Raw genomic sequence first — 15,781 nt, forward strand, 5'->3', positions numbered from 1 at the left:
TCCCCCCAATCCACACCCCTGGAGCCCCACAAGCCCCTCGACGAATGGGTCAACACTCAGAAAGAACAAATAGCAAACGAGCGATCATGAGTTCGAGGGTTTGAAGGGGGCGGCATACACACATCTATAGGGAGTGTAAGGGTCCAACATCGCAGCTCGACAATTGTTTTATAATTATTTTATCATGAACAATGGAGAAAGAAATAAGTGAAATGAAAGCATAAAACAACAGAAAAGATACCCTGCAATGCACTTTGAATTAATAGTAAGCCGAGTATATGCTATAAGAATATATAAAAGATTGGCAATTTCTTACGTAACATTATGACAAATATTAAAAATACAAACAAATAGCACCAATTAACTTTTAGTTACGAGTAAGCAAGCTAAGATTTTGCATGTGCACCAGGGTTTTCCAGCATGCCCGAGCAGTTGGCCACCGAGTAGCGGGTAGCATAAAAGGAAAATTGCTTAATTTATGTGTCATTTATCTAAATGGAGCAGCCGAGCAAAAGCAATGAAAGCAAAGAGCCAATGACGCCTGCTCCGTCTCCCCATTATTATTTCTATAAGGCTCCGCGATAAGCAACTGTCAGTCGGTGCAATGGGAGCCAAAAGGGGGCCAAAGGGGCCAAAGGGGCCAAGGGGGACGAGGGGGAGGAGAAGGGGGCCTAAGGGGCTGTGGTGCCAGAGTAATTAAAAATCTTCAACTCTCGTTGTTTCTGCTGTCTTCTGCTGGCGACAATAATCGCCGACAGTGTGTGGAAAAGAGACACACAAAGGGGCACAGGGCGGCGGACAGAACATGCGATTAAAATTTTAAATGACAGTTGACAGTTTCATCATCAGCATGTGTACAAGAGTTTTACATAGATATGAGGCAGATAGTGGCTTTCAGGGAGTTCCGGGGGCCGTCGGCGACAGGAACTGGTGAGCAGGTGAAATGTCATATGAGATCGACTTTGCTGCGGAAACTGAAAACCAGAAAGAGGGCACCTGATGAGAAGGAGCGCAAAGTATGCAAATGCTTCCCAGTTACCTGTATCTTGACTTGTATGTGCCGGCTGGAATTAATATCAGTTGGCATTTCTGTAAAAATATATATCGATTTATATCTGGTAACATAAAAGTTTTCTTTGTGCTAAGAGGCTTGCTGCACAATTTATTGAATTCCAAAGTAAATACATCAAAACAAGCACTTCAATTGTGTGGAATTGTTACCCGGACAAGCAAATCTAGCGACGAAAAGTCACTAAAGAAATAGTGCCTAATATCTTACTTGAACAAAGCAATAGCTTTGTTGGTGTCTATATTCCAGTATTGGGCCAACTTATTAACACCTTTTGTGATTATTGTCTAGCCAAAGCCAAAGAGCTAAAGAGTACCATCAACCAGAACAATGGCAACAAATGCAGCTTCTTCTCATAATGAAATGCAATGTGGCATTGGCTAAAAATGGAATTCTGTTGCATGCACTTCATCAAGAGAAGGAACAGGAGATGAGGGAGAAGAGTCCCTGACTGACTGGCTGACAGCTGAAAAAGTCACCTCACTCTCGTCCCAACCCCGGTGGAACCCGTTTCTCTCAGTGCAACATGCATTCCTCATGCCATACAAAACAATTGACATGCATTGTTGCTGCTGCTGCTGCTGCAGCAGGCATGTTGCTCTTGCTGCTGGGATGTTGCTGCATCTCTCAGTTCCTGGCAGCCTCTCAACTGCAGAAACCCAGAAATTGTCACAGCAACTTGTGCCGCGTACAATTTTCCAAAATGAAGCTGAATTAAGTGAAAAAACTCAAAACTGGTTTCCAAAGATGCAGACAGAAAAAACCCACTTAATAAAGAATCAAAATCAAAACATAAAAATCCATGAACAATCCAAAATACGTCTTTCTAAAATACCAATCAAATCAATCAATTAGCATAACTAGATGTATAGAATAGATTGTGTACAGAGATTCCGCTGTAGTTTTCTCTCAGTGATAGTTTTTGCAATAAGGACACGAATAGAACTGGTTCTTTGTATAGGCCCTGCTCTTCATTTATCAATACCTGATCGGAGACCGAAAGTCCGGTTTCCCTGGTTGGTGCATTTCATTTGATTTTATTCCATTCGGACTGCAAACCATTCTCAGGCTCAGATATAAATTAAGATCCATATCGGAAGGGAAACTGGAACTGCGATTGAGTTGGTGGAAATCGAAAGAAGCCAACGGCAGGTGGCATTTCGTATCGGAGTTTGGGATATGATCCCGATTCATATCCAGACCCAGAATTGTGATTTATATTCAACAGTTGTTTACGTGGGCTTAGCTCGTTATTTCATTTCGTTAAATTTTCACTTGCAAAGAATTCTTCTACGTAAATTCTTTACCACAGAGGATGTGGTAAAGGCCGACTGCCTGCTGTTATTTATTGTATACGTTTATCGGCGTTTTCCCGGTTTTCAGCTCGCTTAATTTGCCCGCTCCAGTCTCAAGTAACCCTCTTCTGTTCGATTTAGCTATTTTCTCTCATTCTGGCAAAGGCAGGCTCTTGGTTTGTCAGCATGACATGACTTTTATGGTATAAAGTTATATTTCAGGCTTCCACTCGTAGATAACTTCAAAGGCTGGCGATTTGTAAAGGCGCCATCTGGCGTTGAGAATGCGAATTCAATGGCTATAAATGTCAGGCCATCGATGGGTTAAGGATTTATGCTATAGGCGGTACCATTAAATCGGGATTACAATGTTTGGGGCTTGGGAAACGATTTCAAGCTACGGAATCCGCTTAGAAAAATTTAAAAAAAAGAAAATGTTGAATAAGACAATTAAAATAATTTTCTGCAACTCGAAACAGACTTTTATTTTGAATTAAATGTTTCAATATGTTAACAGTTGTATCCAACTTCAAAAAGGTTTCATTTTAAAATTTTATTTTAGATATCCCCTTAAAATCTACATATTTCTAATGCCATATCACAGCTAAAAAACAAAAGTAGAACGAGACGCATTAATTGAAAGCATTTACAACTCAACGAAGCATGGCAAATTTCCCAGCGGGAACAGCCTGGAAAAGCGCGACCAGTTTTTTTTTTCACAGGGAAACCCAAATTAACATGTCACCTATAAGGAGAAAAAGAGCGAAAGGCAGAAGCTTCGACGAGGGGCTAATCGATAATTTATGAGCGGAAATATGGCACGCCGAACGAATGATGGATTAATTTGTGGTACGGGAAGCGGGGGGCAGGTGTGAGCTGGGTATATTGTAACATGTTTATAAATAACGCTAATGAGCGGGGGAGCTCGGGTGGCGGGGGGAGGTGGTGCAACGTAACCGCTCGTAAAATGTTTAAACAAGCGGCGCATTGACTTTGAACTAAAAAAAGTGGGGAGGGGGTCCCCACAGACGCTGCTGTTTGGGGTTATCGTTGGGTAAATATTTACACCGAAAGAGGTACATGAAATGGTAAAATTAAACATTGTTTATCTTCCGCGTTTCCCCCTTCTGCAGTCAACGGGTATTTTCAACTCATATCCCGCGCAATTGTTGACATTAATTAATGTTTAGTTTAAAAGGTCAATGGGTTTTGTTGGCAGTGTCCCAATAAAAGAGTTTACCTGTGGTCTTAACAAATGACGAAATATCACTTTGGATTAACACCCCTGCAAGGCTGGCACTGAAAATAATAATAATACTTTGAAAGCCAGAACAAGTGAACAATTAAAGTTTCTCAATCATAATTAAATTATATCATTTTGAAGATGACTACTTACGAAGAAAATCTTTAATGCTGCTACACCTTAAAATACGATACTTTTATTCAGTTACATATTTCTGTAAATACAAATATTTAAATCCTTTTTCTCTTTTTATGTTACTTTCAGGTGACATTCTCTCCGGCGTTTGCTTCGTGGGCCAGCTGGACACACACTCCCTGGGCGCGTTCCTGATCCTTCCGCTCTGCATTTATCTCTCGATCGGAGCACTTTTCCTGCTAGCCGGATTCATTTCGCTATTCCGGATCCGTACGGTTATGAAAACGGACGGAAAGAGGACAGACAAACTGGAGCGCCTGATGCTGCGAATAGGTTTCTTCTCTGGACTCTTCATACTGCCCGCCGTGGGATTGCTGGGCTGCTTGTTCTACGAGTACTACAACTTTGACGAGTGGATGATCCAGTGGCACAGGGATATCTGCAAGCCCTTCTCCATCCCGTGCCCGGCAGCCAGGGCGCCGGGATCGCCAGAAGCCCGCCCCATCTTCCAGATCTTTATGGTCAAGTACCTTTGCTCCATGCTGGTGGGGGTCACTTCCAGCGTTTGGCTGTATTCCAGCAAGACGATGGTCAGCTGGCGGAACTTCGTGGAGAGGCTACAGGGCAAGGAGCCACGGACCCGGGCGCAGGCGTACGTCTAGTATGAGACGGGTCCGGCGGGCGGGGCCAAGTCCACGCCCCTTACTCCCGATCCGGAGGCGGCCAACGAGAGTTACTTAGAGTTTAGCACATAGACGGTCCCTAGCTCCGCTCCACAAAGTAAAACGCAGTCGTAGTTCTTAGTGGCTTTGTATAAAGTTCATCATCTACCTACATATGTATGACCCCGAAAATCCATGAAAATGAGAAAATCAAAAGTTGACCCTAGGCTATTGTTTGAGTTAAAAGTACATTAGTTGATACGAAAGCAAGCTTGTTGAACCAAAACTACGCGTATAAGTTGAGACTCTAGCTCTAAGTCGAGTTGTATTCTGTAGGATTTCATTGCTTTCGTGGTATACGAACCTGTAGCATCTATGGTATTTCATTTCTGACGCAAGTTTTAAGTTAGGTTCCGATTTTTTGAAAGCTTTAAATGTGCCCTACGATTAATGAACATGTAGCTATAAATTAGGTATTACGAATACGATATGAATGTTAGGCATTGAAAGGATGTGAGCCTGGGCTGTTTTGCAGTAGATTTCATAAGTCAAGGCTTGAAATTTCATTCATTAGTCACAGAAGAAATTATTTTCCACCCAGACACAATAATTATGCATATATAGCACACAATTCGTACATAAAACAATGCAGTTTGGTGCTCACATCTATGCTTCATCTATGTATAAACAAAAAGGAAACCATAAACTATATAAATGTATTATGTAGCAATAAATGTCCTCCATGTGCTAAACTTAATGCAAATACGATTATTATAATTTTAACTATAACTCTAACTGTATTTGTATTTGTAATTCTAACTGTAATTGTATATTTGTTGAACTAATTAATTCTAAACGCGTAATGGAATGATTTTTAATTCGATTTTTAAATGACGTTGTAGTCATAGCACATAAGTGAACAAACAAACAAAACACGCAAAAATTTTGTTGCCACTTTATGGAAATTTTTCCCTTCACCCCAACTAAATAAGAGTCGAAACTGCCATTTAAATATTTGTAGACACATGCAAAAATCACCGAAATGAAGAAAGGAAGCACTGCGATGTTTGCCAACTGTTGAGCATTTGTTTTCAGCGCATTTAATTGAGTCCTCGATTTAAATTGGCACTAGTAATACGTGAAATTATGTCCAAGCCAGATTTGTGTAGCATTTAAGCTGATGGAAATGCATATTAATTATAGCAATTATCGATAGTCGGTGTAACATAGCGAATGCCCAGCGGCAAGCGAACAATTATAAGTGTATAAAACAAATATAAACATGCAGAACATCATTGAGGCATTCAATGGCAAACACAAACGGAAAATGCAAAAATAAAACTTTATTTTATTGTTAAAGACTGAAATATAAAAACGGTGTTTTCAATTGGACTGGGAAACCCTTTGGCACTTTTTCCATTACTTAAGTTTATTCGTAATTATTTAGTAATCACAAGTATAATGGGTTCGAAGCTTTCCGTAGTCTTGGTATATCTAATTTGATTTTAGTGGTTAACGACTGAAATCTTTGGTATCTTAAATATAAATATTGTTAGCTTTGTAAAAGTATCTGATACACATAATTTAAACGTTTTGTAGCAACTTGAATTTATTTATTTGTAGAAATAGCATTTATTGCTGCATTAAGTGAATTGAAGTAAAAAGTCCTAAGAATGGGTATTCCTTAATCGCAAGCGAAAACGGATACATTGAACTAGAACGCAATGGATGCCAGATGCCAGTGTTATTGTATTAGTCGTCGACTAAAGATCCTGCGCACATCAGCGTGTAGAGCTCTCCGCCTGCAGATCGGACAACGATGGAATCTGCGGATGGCAGTCCTAATGCAGTTATTCCCGAAGAGGTGTCCACATCGGAGTGAGACCACGCGATGTCTGCCATGCGAATTCCATGGTGAGAGGCAGATCGGACAGCTAATGTCCTCTTGCATGCTGCTCAGCCGCCGTTTGAGTGCGATTAGTCCTTCGCGCAGCTGGTTCACATACTGGCTCGTATCCATCGCCGTACGCCGTCCTTCCGAAATCAGACTGAATATTTGCACCTGCAATTGCTCTAGGATGCGTGTACGCTCGGAATTGGACCACTTCATCTGGGTGTTGAGAACCTCCAGACTGCGGACACGTTCTTCTATGCTGACTTCGGCATCCAGCAACTGCTGCGCACTCAGGTAAAGGTGTTCGGTGACTTGCATCAAGATCATCCTTGCCACAAGAGCCTTCATACCGCTCAGGATCTCCGTGCTGCTCGACGACATTGTGTATTGTGACAGATACCTTTCCTGCTTGCTAGATTACTATGTTATTACTTTTTAAAGTTTATCAGTATGACTTTAAAACTTTCAGTCAGGCATTTGTATTCATAGAAAATGCGATAATAAAGTTGTTGTTAAATCTTGAAGTGTATTTCCAAACATATAATTTCGGAAAACTTTTTAAGCAACCCTTACAACTTTCTGGGGATGTATCCTTTCGACAATATTTTTAAGCCAAGTCTTCGGGTTTCAACAACCAAAGCATTTTTCGAAATAAAGTTACCTACCACACATTCACCTCTAAGAGCTCTCGAAAAATCCCGATTCTTCTCACCTCCATTTTGTTTGGGATAAAACTTTTCCCATTAGAAGCAACTACACATGTAAGGGGGCAGACAAACCATGGCCACAAAAACAGCTCGAAATTCAATCATAACTTGCCAACACCCGCTGGCCAAGTTGCATGGCTTTTCCTGCACCTCCCACCGCCGAACACTTGAAACACATGGTCGAAAGCCTTGAAATTTACGAGTCGCAACGAGAAATCCACGCCCATATAATTTTGATTACACTTGTTTTCTAAATACTCTACCATAGAAACCGCAAAAAGACATGAAAAGCATCGAAAAAAGGAAAACTCACAGGCAAAAACAAAAGCATTCGAAACACATGTGTATGGTAAAAAGGCGAAAATAAAATCCAAACTAAAGACTTTACTTCTGGGGGGATGCTGATGCCACACAGCAAAAAAATATTATAGGCTTGAAGTCAATAAATTTAAGTTTTCCCGTATATTTCAATATATGTGAATATTCCATTTGATTTTGAGCTACTTTGTTCTGCAGTATTTTATATTATATTATATCATCTGAATCCATTTTCTTTGATTAAATAAAATTTGACAAATTGAACATTTTTTTTCCAAGTAGACTACAGGCTGTATAGACGCTAAGCTCCTTGGCAACAAATTGCAGTTAAAAATTGGGAAAGTGGTGGGGGGGAAAATCACTCTGGCCGCCCACGCAGAGGGACATGTATTAAAGGATATTAAGGATATGGCAATGTTGTACAAAACACGTGTGCGATTTAACAACTACAACAGCCACATAGAAAACTTTTTTAGCAGCACGGCGAAACAGAACGGAAAACTGCACACGAAAATGGAATCCAATGTTCGGCGGTGAGTTTTGTTGCGTTTTTATGCGACCACCATAAAAAAGTTATTAATGTGTGGGATTCGCGAGTGTGTGTAAGTGTGTTAGCATGGGCTGTTCGTGGGCAGAGGCGGGGGCGGTAAAAGCCAAACGGGGGGTAGAGGAAAAGCTGGGTGCACACGGCCACAAAATGGCGCGGGCGTGTGCAGGCGTTAATGTGGCAAAAAATGTTTCTGAGCCAGGACGATTCCTTTACTAGCCGACTGGGATACTCTGAAAACAAAATATTACAGTATACATTATGACAACATTTTGTATGAATAAAATCTGCTTAACTTTGTCTTATATTCACAAACGAACAAATATTCTCTTTGTTGCATTACAACAACTTTAATTTAAAACAAAACAGTTTTAATTTGGCGTTGATTACATTTCATGTAGTATTGGTTTTTAATTAAATCTTAGTTTATAGATGACAAATCTGTGATATAAAACAAAGGGAATGCAACTTTTTTATATGGTTGTTTTTCATTTTTTATTGAGGTATTTTTAATTTCCACAGTGATGAGTGTATGCGCTCTTCGCCATTGGTTTAAGTTCCTCTTCTTTCGACTTTTATTATTTGCAGTGCAGTTGTTACCACAGAATGCGGGCGTGAAAATCATAAAGCAAAGCACATGAGTAGATGCGAAGTTAGTAAAAAAAAAAGTTAATAAAAAGAACTGCTTTGCTGGAAATTTCGAAATGCTTTATAGTACATTTATGCGACCGCACGTTTAGAACATTTAAATGGAGCCAAGGATTAATTACAGATTCTCATCTTTCGTAGAAGTCGAATTTATCAAATCAGTGTGTGCCTGTAATTTCAACACATATCACTTTGAATTTGAGTTTAGTAGTTTCACAATCATCATGCAGTCAACCGGACATGAAATGAAATTCTGGCTTCACGTGGCCCTAATAGCCATTTTCGTGTTACATTTTTATGCTCAAAATCAAAGTCCGATGACTTCGGATGTTGAGAGGAACATCCACCGAGGTATATCAGAAATTCGACTCTTTGATTGGAACGGTCAAGAATGAAGTGGAGTTGACTATTAAAGAAGTACAAAGGAATTAGTCCGTCGCCAGGAGAAGCGTATACTCCGGATGAGGGGCAACGGAGGATTGATCTTTCCATAAGAATGCTATATTTTTGTTCAAGAAATGGCAGCGAAGTTAGTTGCACCAAATAGTTGAACCGCATTTAAAGAGACCAAACAGAAGTTACACTTAATTAATTGCCAAATTCGTTGCGACACAACCGAGGATGAAAAAAATTTGCCCGAACGGAAGCCGCTTTGTGAGCGCCTGGGGGAGTTTGCAATTTAATTGCAATTTTCAATTAGGCAACTGCACAAATGGACCAACGAAGAATACGCTGGAGGGCGGAGTATAGTTTACTTAATTAATGTTTTGCTGGCGAGGGCTTCAGGGGATTCTAAGGGGACGTTGGGATTCCCCAACGTTTGGCGGCACTAAAAAAAGACCTGAAAAGTATGCAATGGAATTGGTTCGACAGGAAATTGATGCAATCGGATTAATATAATAATCTAATGCAAGAACAGGCCCACAAAGTCAATTTAACGTGTTCGGATATCCATCTCTTTTCGAAATTGGGAAATGAATGAATATCCAAATGTATTACTACCTTCCATTGTTTAATACAGCATTTGTAATCAATGCATTGCAATACATTGTACACACAAGAACAGACTTACAAAGCCTATCAAACATGTGCGGATATCAATCTCTTTTCGAAATTGGGAAATGAAATAATTCCAAAATGTTTTACTACCTTCCTTTGTTGAATACAACATATTTAATCAATGCATTGCATCTGTGAGATTTTTTATTCCTAAATGATTTATTTGTTGTACTTATTCCTTATTTCTCAACCAGAAATGGTTTAATACATTTTTGATTACTTTAATCCATGAGTACTTTATTCCATTCAAGCCATATATATGTATATGGCAAATACTCCGTTTCGATATGCGGAAGTTAAATATTGCGTTGAATATTTAATAGATTTTCAGGCTTACAAATTTATTGGCTTTCAGTTTGTTGCGTCACACACACCAATCTATTTTCAAAGCGAGCCTTACAAAAATTTCGACAGCTGCGCTCAACTAGCAATGAAATTTCATTGCCAAGGGGGGGCGATTGCCCCCGAGAACCCCATTGCCCACTAACCGACACCATTTCCGACTAGCTGAAAGCACACAAAAGGCTGCAAGTCCACCGCAAACAAAAGAAAGTTAATTGCCAGGCCAAATAACAAGTCGGCACCCCTCCATGCCACACAAATCTGGGCGAAAAACGGGTGGATGTTGGGTGGGGGTGTTGGTTCAATATTTGCCTTAGTTATGCGCCGAATTGGAAATGGGGCCCATGAAGTAGCTGCTAATTTTTCGCCGGGAAAAGTCAATTAAATTTCCAAAGGGATGGCTTGGAAGGCTGTAAAACTTTTCGGCGCCGAAAATGAATAAATGATAGAGCATGAATGTCAATCAAAGTTAAGCACTGCAAAATGAAGACAAACAATCGAAAGGGATCGAGGCTGAGAGAAGCGTGGATGGAAGCCGGAATTAAACCAAAATCGCGATGAGTCATTGGGGCGGGAAAACCAGCTTTCATTAGTTCCAGGGGGTGGCATACATTATGCCGCAGCCACACCCACAAATTGATAAAGTTTCCCCGCTCATTGGGCTAATCCAACAATGCCTAATGACAGTTGTCGAAAAGTTTTGGCCGAAAATCGATTCTAATGGCATCGCAAATAATCGAATCGAGTTGTTTATCAGAATGAATAGTTTTTCGCATTGGTGGGCGGGGGGTTGTGCCGAAAAGTTGTCAAATTTTAAAGTTATTTGGGGGTGGCTGCGAATTCGAAAACATTTCTGCCCGATAAAACCCTTTTTGGCCAACTTTTGTGTGGCTTATTGATAAAGTTCCACCTATTCTTTTCTGTCTCCTCTCCTCTTTTGGCCATAAATCAGTTTGCGCCAAGAACTCCTGCTGAGTGGCGGCAGGGAAGGTGACTCCAATGGGACATAAACTATGCAGCAGGTGGCCCTCTGAGGGTTTTTCCTTTCAGTAATTAAAGCAATTGCGACAAAAGAGCCACAAATGCCACAAACAGCATGTGGCCAAGAAGGTGAAGTGCGGGGGTTTCTAATCAGATTTACACTGCGGCAGCCGAGCGAGCTTGCCTTAATTGTCATAATTTCTTTTTCGCGCCTTCCAAATGTGTCAAAAATACATGGTACATGAAAGCAGAGGGAAGTGATAAGGAGTCTGTCCAATTAGAAACTTTTCAATGTGTAAGCCACTTTAGCAAAAAAGTCGCTTCAGGCGATTAAGATTGAAAGAAACAAGTAAGTAAATAAAATATAAAAAAATGTTATGTTTTAAACGATAAATTAAAGGTATCTTTATAGGCCGTTAATAGACCTAACTATATTGAATGAACTATAAAAACCGTAAAAGCTCTAACATTAAATACTGCTCAAGGGGTCAATTAGCAAAAGCATTAGCTTTTATGGCAAGACCTGCAGCATTCATTAAGTTTAAAGGCTCACGAAAAGCACAACGTTGCGGCCAAATAATTAAATGCCTTTCCCTCCACGTACTCCACTGAGATCCGTTGTGGGTCTCCGCCCAATCTGACCAAAAAAACCTAATGAAAACCCATTGAGCTGTGAGTGATCTCATGTCGAAGCCAGCTGCCAGAGGTCGCCACCAATCGAGTTGATCGCCCAAACAATGGAGACTCATTAACGATCTTAGCAATATAGAAATACTTCTCCTGTCCGCCAGAATTATGCGCGGCCAGCGCAAATAAATAATAAAAGGGGGTGGAGGGGAAAAATATGAAAATAATTTCCAAGCGGGTGAGGGGCTAAGGGGAGACGAAGACTACAGTAAGGGTCGTGAGCATAAATTTCAAAATTGTTTCTTGGCCTCGGCGCGCGGCATTGATGAAGTACATGGCGAGGGGCGGGGAGCAGAACTGGGGAGCCTCATATGCCACAGGGCAACTTATGTGCAGATTGGAGTGCCACAGTGAAATAGAGTCGGGGAGAGTATGCACTGGCAGAAATAAGCAGCTGACCAATAACTACGTCTGGAAAGTAGCTCAGAAATACTTAAAGTAAGAACTGATTTTAATGCAAGTTGATCCGATCCCTTCGATGTGAAAAGAGAAGTTCGTTCACGATATATATTATAAAACAACTGTGACTTTTTGCTGAGTGCAAAAGGAAGCGACGCCAAAGACGCAGACCAGGAAACCATTGTGCTCGACTGTTCCCTTGGCCATTCTTGATGGTCGATGCTGTGCGGGTGATAAGTAACATGAATCACGTTTTATTTTGCCTTTGGACTTTAACGATGCAGTGGAGCGTCGGGCAGGGCAAGTCAACTCCAGACTGGCTCAATGGCTGACTGACTTCGTCTTCGAGTTGGCTGAAAGGTCAGAGCCGAGAGTCTAGAGTCGCAAGGCGAGAGTCGCAAGTCGCGAGTCGAGGTTTCCTGCAATTTTTATTTACCTTTTGTGTATGAGAACAACTTGGTTCTATTCTTCTGGCGATTTTACCCCCCCGTCATCCGCTCCCTCAGCTTTTGGTTTATTTTGTAGAATATGCTTGCAGGGATTTTCGTTTCTCGCTGCTTTTTCCATTTGCCTTGGAACGTGAGAATTTAATATTTCTTTTCATTAGCCACGCTCGACTCGAGTTCGAGCTCAGGGTTCTGTAACTGCGAAAGTGGAGCTGGGACTTCGAAGGAGGCAGCAGGCAGGCAGTTCTGGCGACACTTACAAATTTCATGGTTTCATTTTGAGGAGGTCAGCCGCAACAGAAATAAATTATGTCCAACCAAATTCATAGTTAAGAGAAGGCAGGCGAAAATGAGTCCGCAGTGCCGATGGTTGGAAGGGAAAATAGTGGACCAAGAAGCCAGAAAGTGTGGGATTGGGGTCTCCTGTCAGTAGGGCATTTGCCAAACGCGAGACGCAACTAATTGGTTTTTTTCAAATAAATTTTCTTTGATAAGATAAAACGTTACAAAACCGTCAAGACAAACGCCACACGTAATTAAGTTCGATTCAATAGTATGCAGACAATTATAGGATCATAATGAATTCGTTTTATAACCATAAACACAATATGCCAGTGCTTCTGTACTTACTAGCTACAAGTGTGATTTTCAATTGATTTTATTTATTTTTAAAACATGTTTAGGCGGTATGGTTAGAAGGAATCCTGCCTTCACCAATGCTTTTACCTAAATGTCTCCCAATTTTGTATGCACATTTATGTCCGCCGATTTTCAACGTACCACCTTCAATGTGTCAGGACTTCAGTGTGTCCAATGCAGCCACAAAAGTTTCTCCACCTCAATTCCAATGCTGTTCCCTTGCAGCAATCCGCTCCTATTGGACCACTAACATTGGCTAAGACCCTTGTCAAAACTTTCGTTGCTGGAAAACAGAAGTTAAACCGAAACTATTTGCCAGTCACGTTCGTCTTGATAACTTGTCGCCAGCTGGAAATCTGCGGAGCATGCGAGAGACATTGTCGCCAAATCCGCGGCCAAGTGTTGCGACTGGCAGCACGAGGTAACAATGTTGCATCCACTCAGCCACTCAGCAACTCAGCCAGCGGAGCCACTGGATCCTCTAAGCCACTCGGTTCTGCCAGTTCGGTGGCATCGGTGGAAGTCGCCGGCGACCAAGTTGGCAAATATCAGCCACCAACAGCCATCAAACGCAGCTTAGGCGCGAAATCCGTCCGCTTAACCCCCCCTCACGTCCACAGCCCCCTCAGGCCATCCGGCTTATTTTGCATGTGTCGCACTGTTTTTGGCCACATTTTGGTTGCCACTCGGCTTCACGACTTTCCATCCTCCCGCCGAAGGCTACAAAAAGCAGCAAGCCTGATAGTTGGCTGTTCCAGTGAAACGGTTTGTGCACTCAGAATAAAAATGCCACTGTAACCAGAGTGCCCCGAGGTAGAAAATACACTTGGCAAATTCGGATGCTTAAACCAAATTGTCATTTTGCAGTAGAAGGTGACTTACTTTGAGTAAGCAGCTATAAACATTCATCACTACAATGAATCTTGTTACTCGCCTATCAAGTACTTATATTTATAGATACTTTTGGCAACGCACTCTTTCAACATTAGTTTAAAATGGCTTACAACTTCAAGCGCTTCTTGTGCTGCATGACAGCTTGGCTCACAGATCCTGAGGGCTCTCTTAGCCCTTGGAAAACCCCCGACCCCGTTTGGCCATCACCTTTTCACCAGCATGATATTGTAATATTGTGATATTCGTGTCCCGCAAGCATTTAGCATAGCATCATCAAGTCGGTACCCCTAAACTGCCCTCCCGTTTTCTGCTTTTGGCGTAACTAATTTTTCTCCTGTGTTTTCTTCGCTTTTTCTACGGCTCTTTTCGGCTGCTTTGCCTTTGCATTATGCATCTTTCTGGCCAGAAATAAGCGGTAGCGGGGGCGGGGGCGGAGGCGGGGATTTAACCATTGTTCCCCAGTGCCGAGCAATGTTTACGCTTGCCACATTTACTTTGCATGGCAATCCGCCCCGTACCCGCCCCGCAAAACCCTTGTGCTCCAAGTGGGTAATGCCAATTTGGTGCACTCCACTTGCTCTTCTCGAATGGCTCGCAGGCGTTGGCTTCTACGGATGGCTCTGCCTCGCTTTTCGCCTCGGTTTGGCTTTGCTTGGCTCGATAACACCACCAGCACTGAGAAAAAATAAATATCCTAAGTACTGAAAAAAGAAAACACGTATCAATCTTATCAAAGATTATATAATTGCTTAAAGAAAAAATATTATTTCATATAGTTTCCGATTTTTTTCATTTCATATAATAACTATTCAGATTTAATTGAATGTATTTTGTATAAGGGTGTGAGCAATGGTTTCCTAAAAATTTAAATTTCAATTTAAGCATATTTTTTATTCCAAGCAATTTGGAAGTATCAACAGTTTTGCAAGTGCCTGCCCTCCTTAAAAACACAACTTCCTCTGCGTGGAACTTTCGACAAGCTGAGTTAACTTCATAGTTTTGTGCCCCTAAGCAAATTGAGTGATTATCAGTTTGGCTTACCTGAAGATTTTCTCGACGAGAAGACCAAGACCAGGACCGGTCTCTTAGGGGGGATTTCTCCCTGCAAGTGCGTGTGGGTAAATTTTCTTGGCTACGCTTTAATTATTGAATCGCTGGTCTGATCTGGAATGAACTAAAGTTCACTTTGCTGGCTGTCAAGCTTTTTTTTTTGACAAACTCACTTTGCATATTAATTGAATTCGTTATAGTTGTGGCCATCAGACTTTCTACTGGGAACCAGAGATGACAGGGGAAGATAAATGGATTTCAGGGCGAAGGTCAAATCTCAATGAAGAAAGCTAATTAGAAAATAAAAAGAAATAAATAAAATAAAAAAACAACAATAACCATTTTTTTTTTATTAAAATGATGTATCTTTTAGGTTGTTAGAGAAGAAACCTGCATTGTTTTTGTTTATATCTCTAGGATAAATAACTGAGTAAATAAACTGCTTTAAACTCCCCTAGTCGCCAAACAATTTGATAACAAATCACTCCATTAAAAGCAAACATGCTAAAGCCTCCCCTTCTTCGGCTGCTTTGATACTATATTTATTTCATATTCATACAAACAGACCACAGCATGAACAAAACAAATTTATAATTTTATGAAGTGCAAGGAGCGAACCTCAAGGAAGCGGCACAAACTCGATGAGTTGTTAAGGCTAACCTCAAAAGGAAATACGAGTTCCGAACGAGAAATGCCTGGCAAATAACTGAAGACTTGCCAGCCATGCACGAGCACAAATTAAAACCATAAAATATTTGCAATCACA

At 41.0% G+C, this 15,781-nt stretch overlaps 2 protein-coding genes across 2 annotated transcripts in view; one reads left to right on the plus strand and one right to left on the minus strand.

Moving 5' to 3' along the window:
- LOC120448491 (frizzled) overlaps positions 1–5,161 on the plus strand; it is a 91,060-nt gene extending 85,899 nt beyond the window's left edge. The window contains exon 5 of the mRNA XM_039630521.1: positions 3,872–5,161. Within this exon, the coding sequence (XP_039486455.1) occupies positions 3,872–4,404 (533 nt within the window). The 3' untranslated portion in view covers positions 4,405–5,161. The remainder of the gene's footprint in view (positions 1–3,871) is intronic.
- Positions 5,162–5,987: 826 nt separating this feature from the next.
- Positions 5,988–6,738, minus strand: LOC120448678 (E3 ubiquitin-protein ligase RFWD3). The gene has a single exon (XM_039630817.2). The coding sequence runs from the start codon at positions 6,677–6,679 to the stop codon at positions 6,149–6,151; it is 531 nt and encodes a 176-aa protein (XP_039486751.1). The 5' UTR covers positions 6,680–6,738; the 3' UTR covers positions 5,988–6,148.
- Positions 6,739–15,781: the final 9,043 nt, after the last annotated feature.

The sequence above is a fragment of the Drosophila santomea genome, chromosome 3L, assembly GCF_016746245.2.
Source record: "Drosophila santomea strain STO CAGO 1482 chromosome 3L, Prin_Dsan_1.1, whole genome shotgun sequence".
Classification (NCBI taxonomy): domain Eukaryota; kingdom Metazoa; phylum Arthropoda; class Insecta; order Diptera; family Drosophilidae; genus Drosophila; species Drosophila santomea.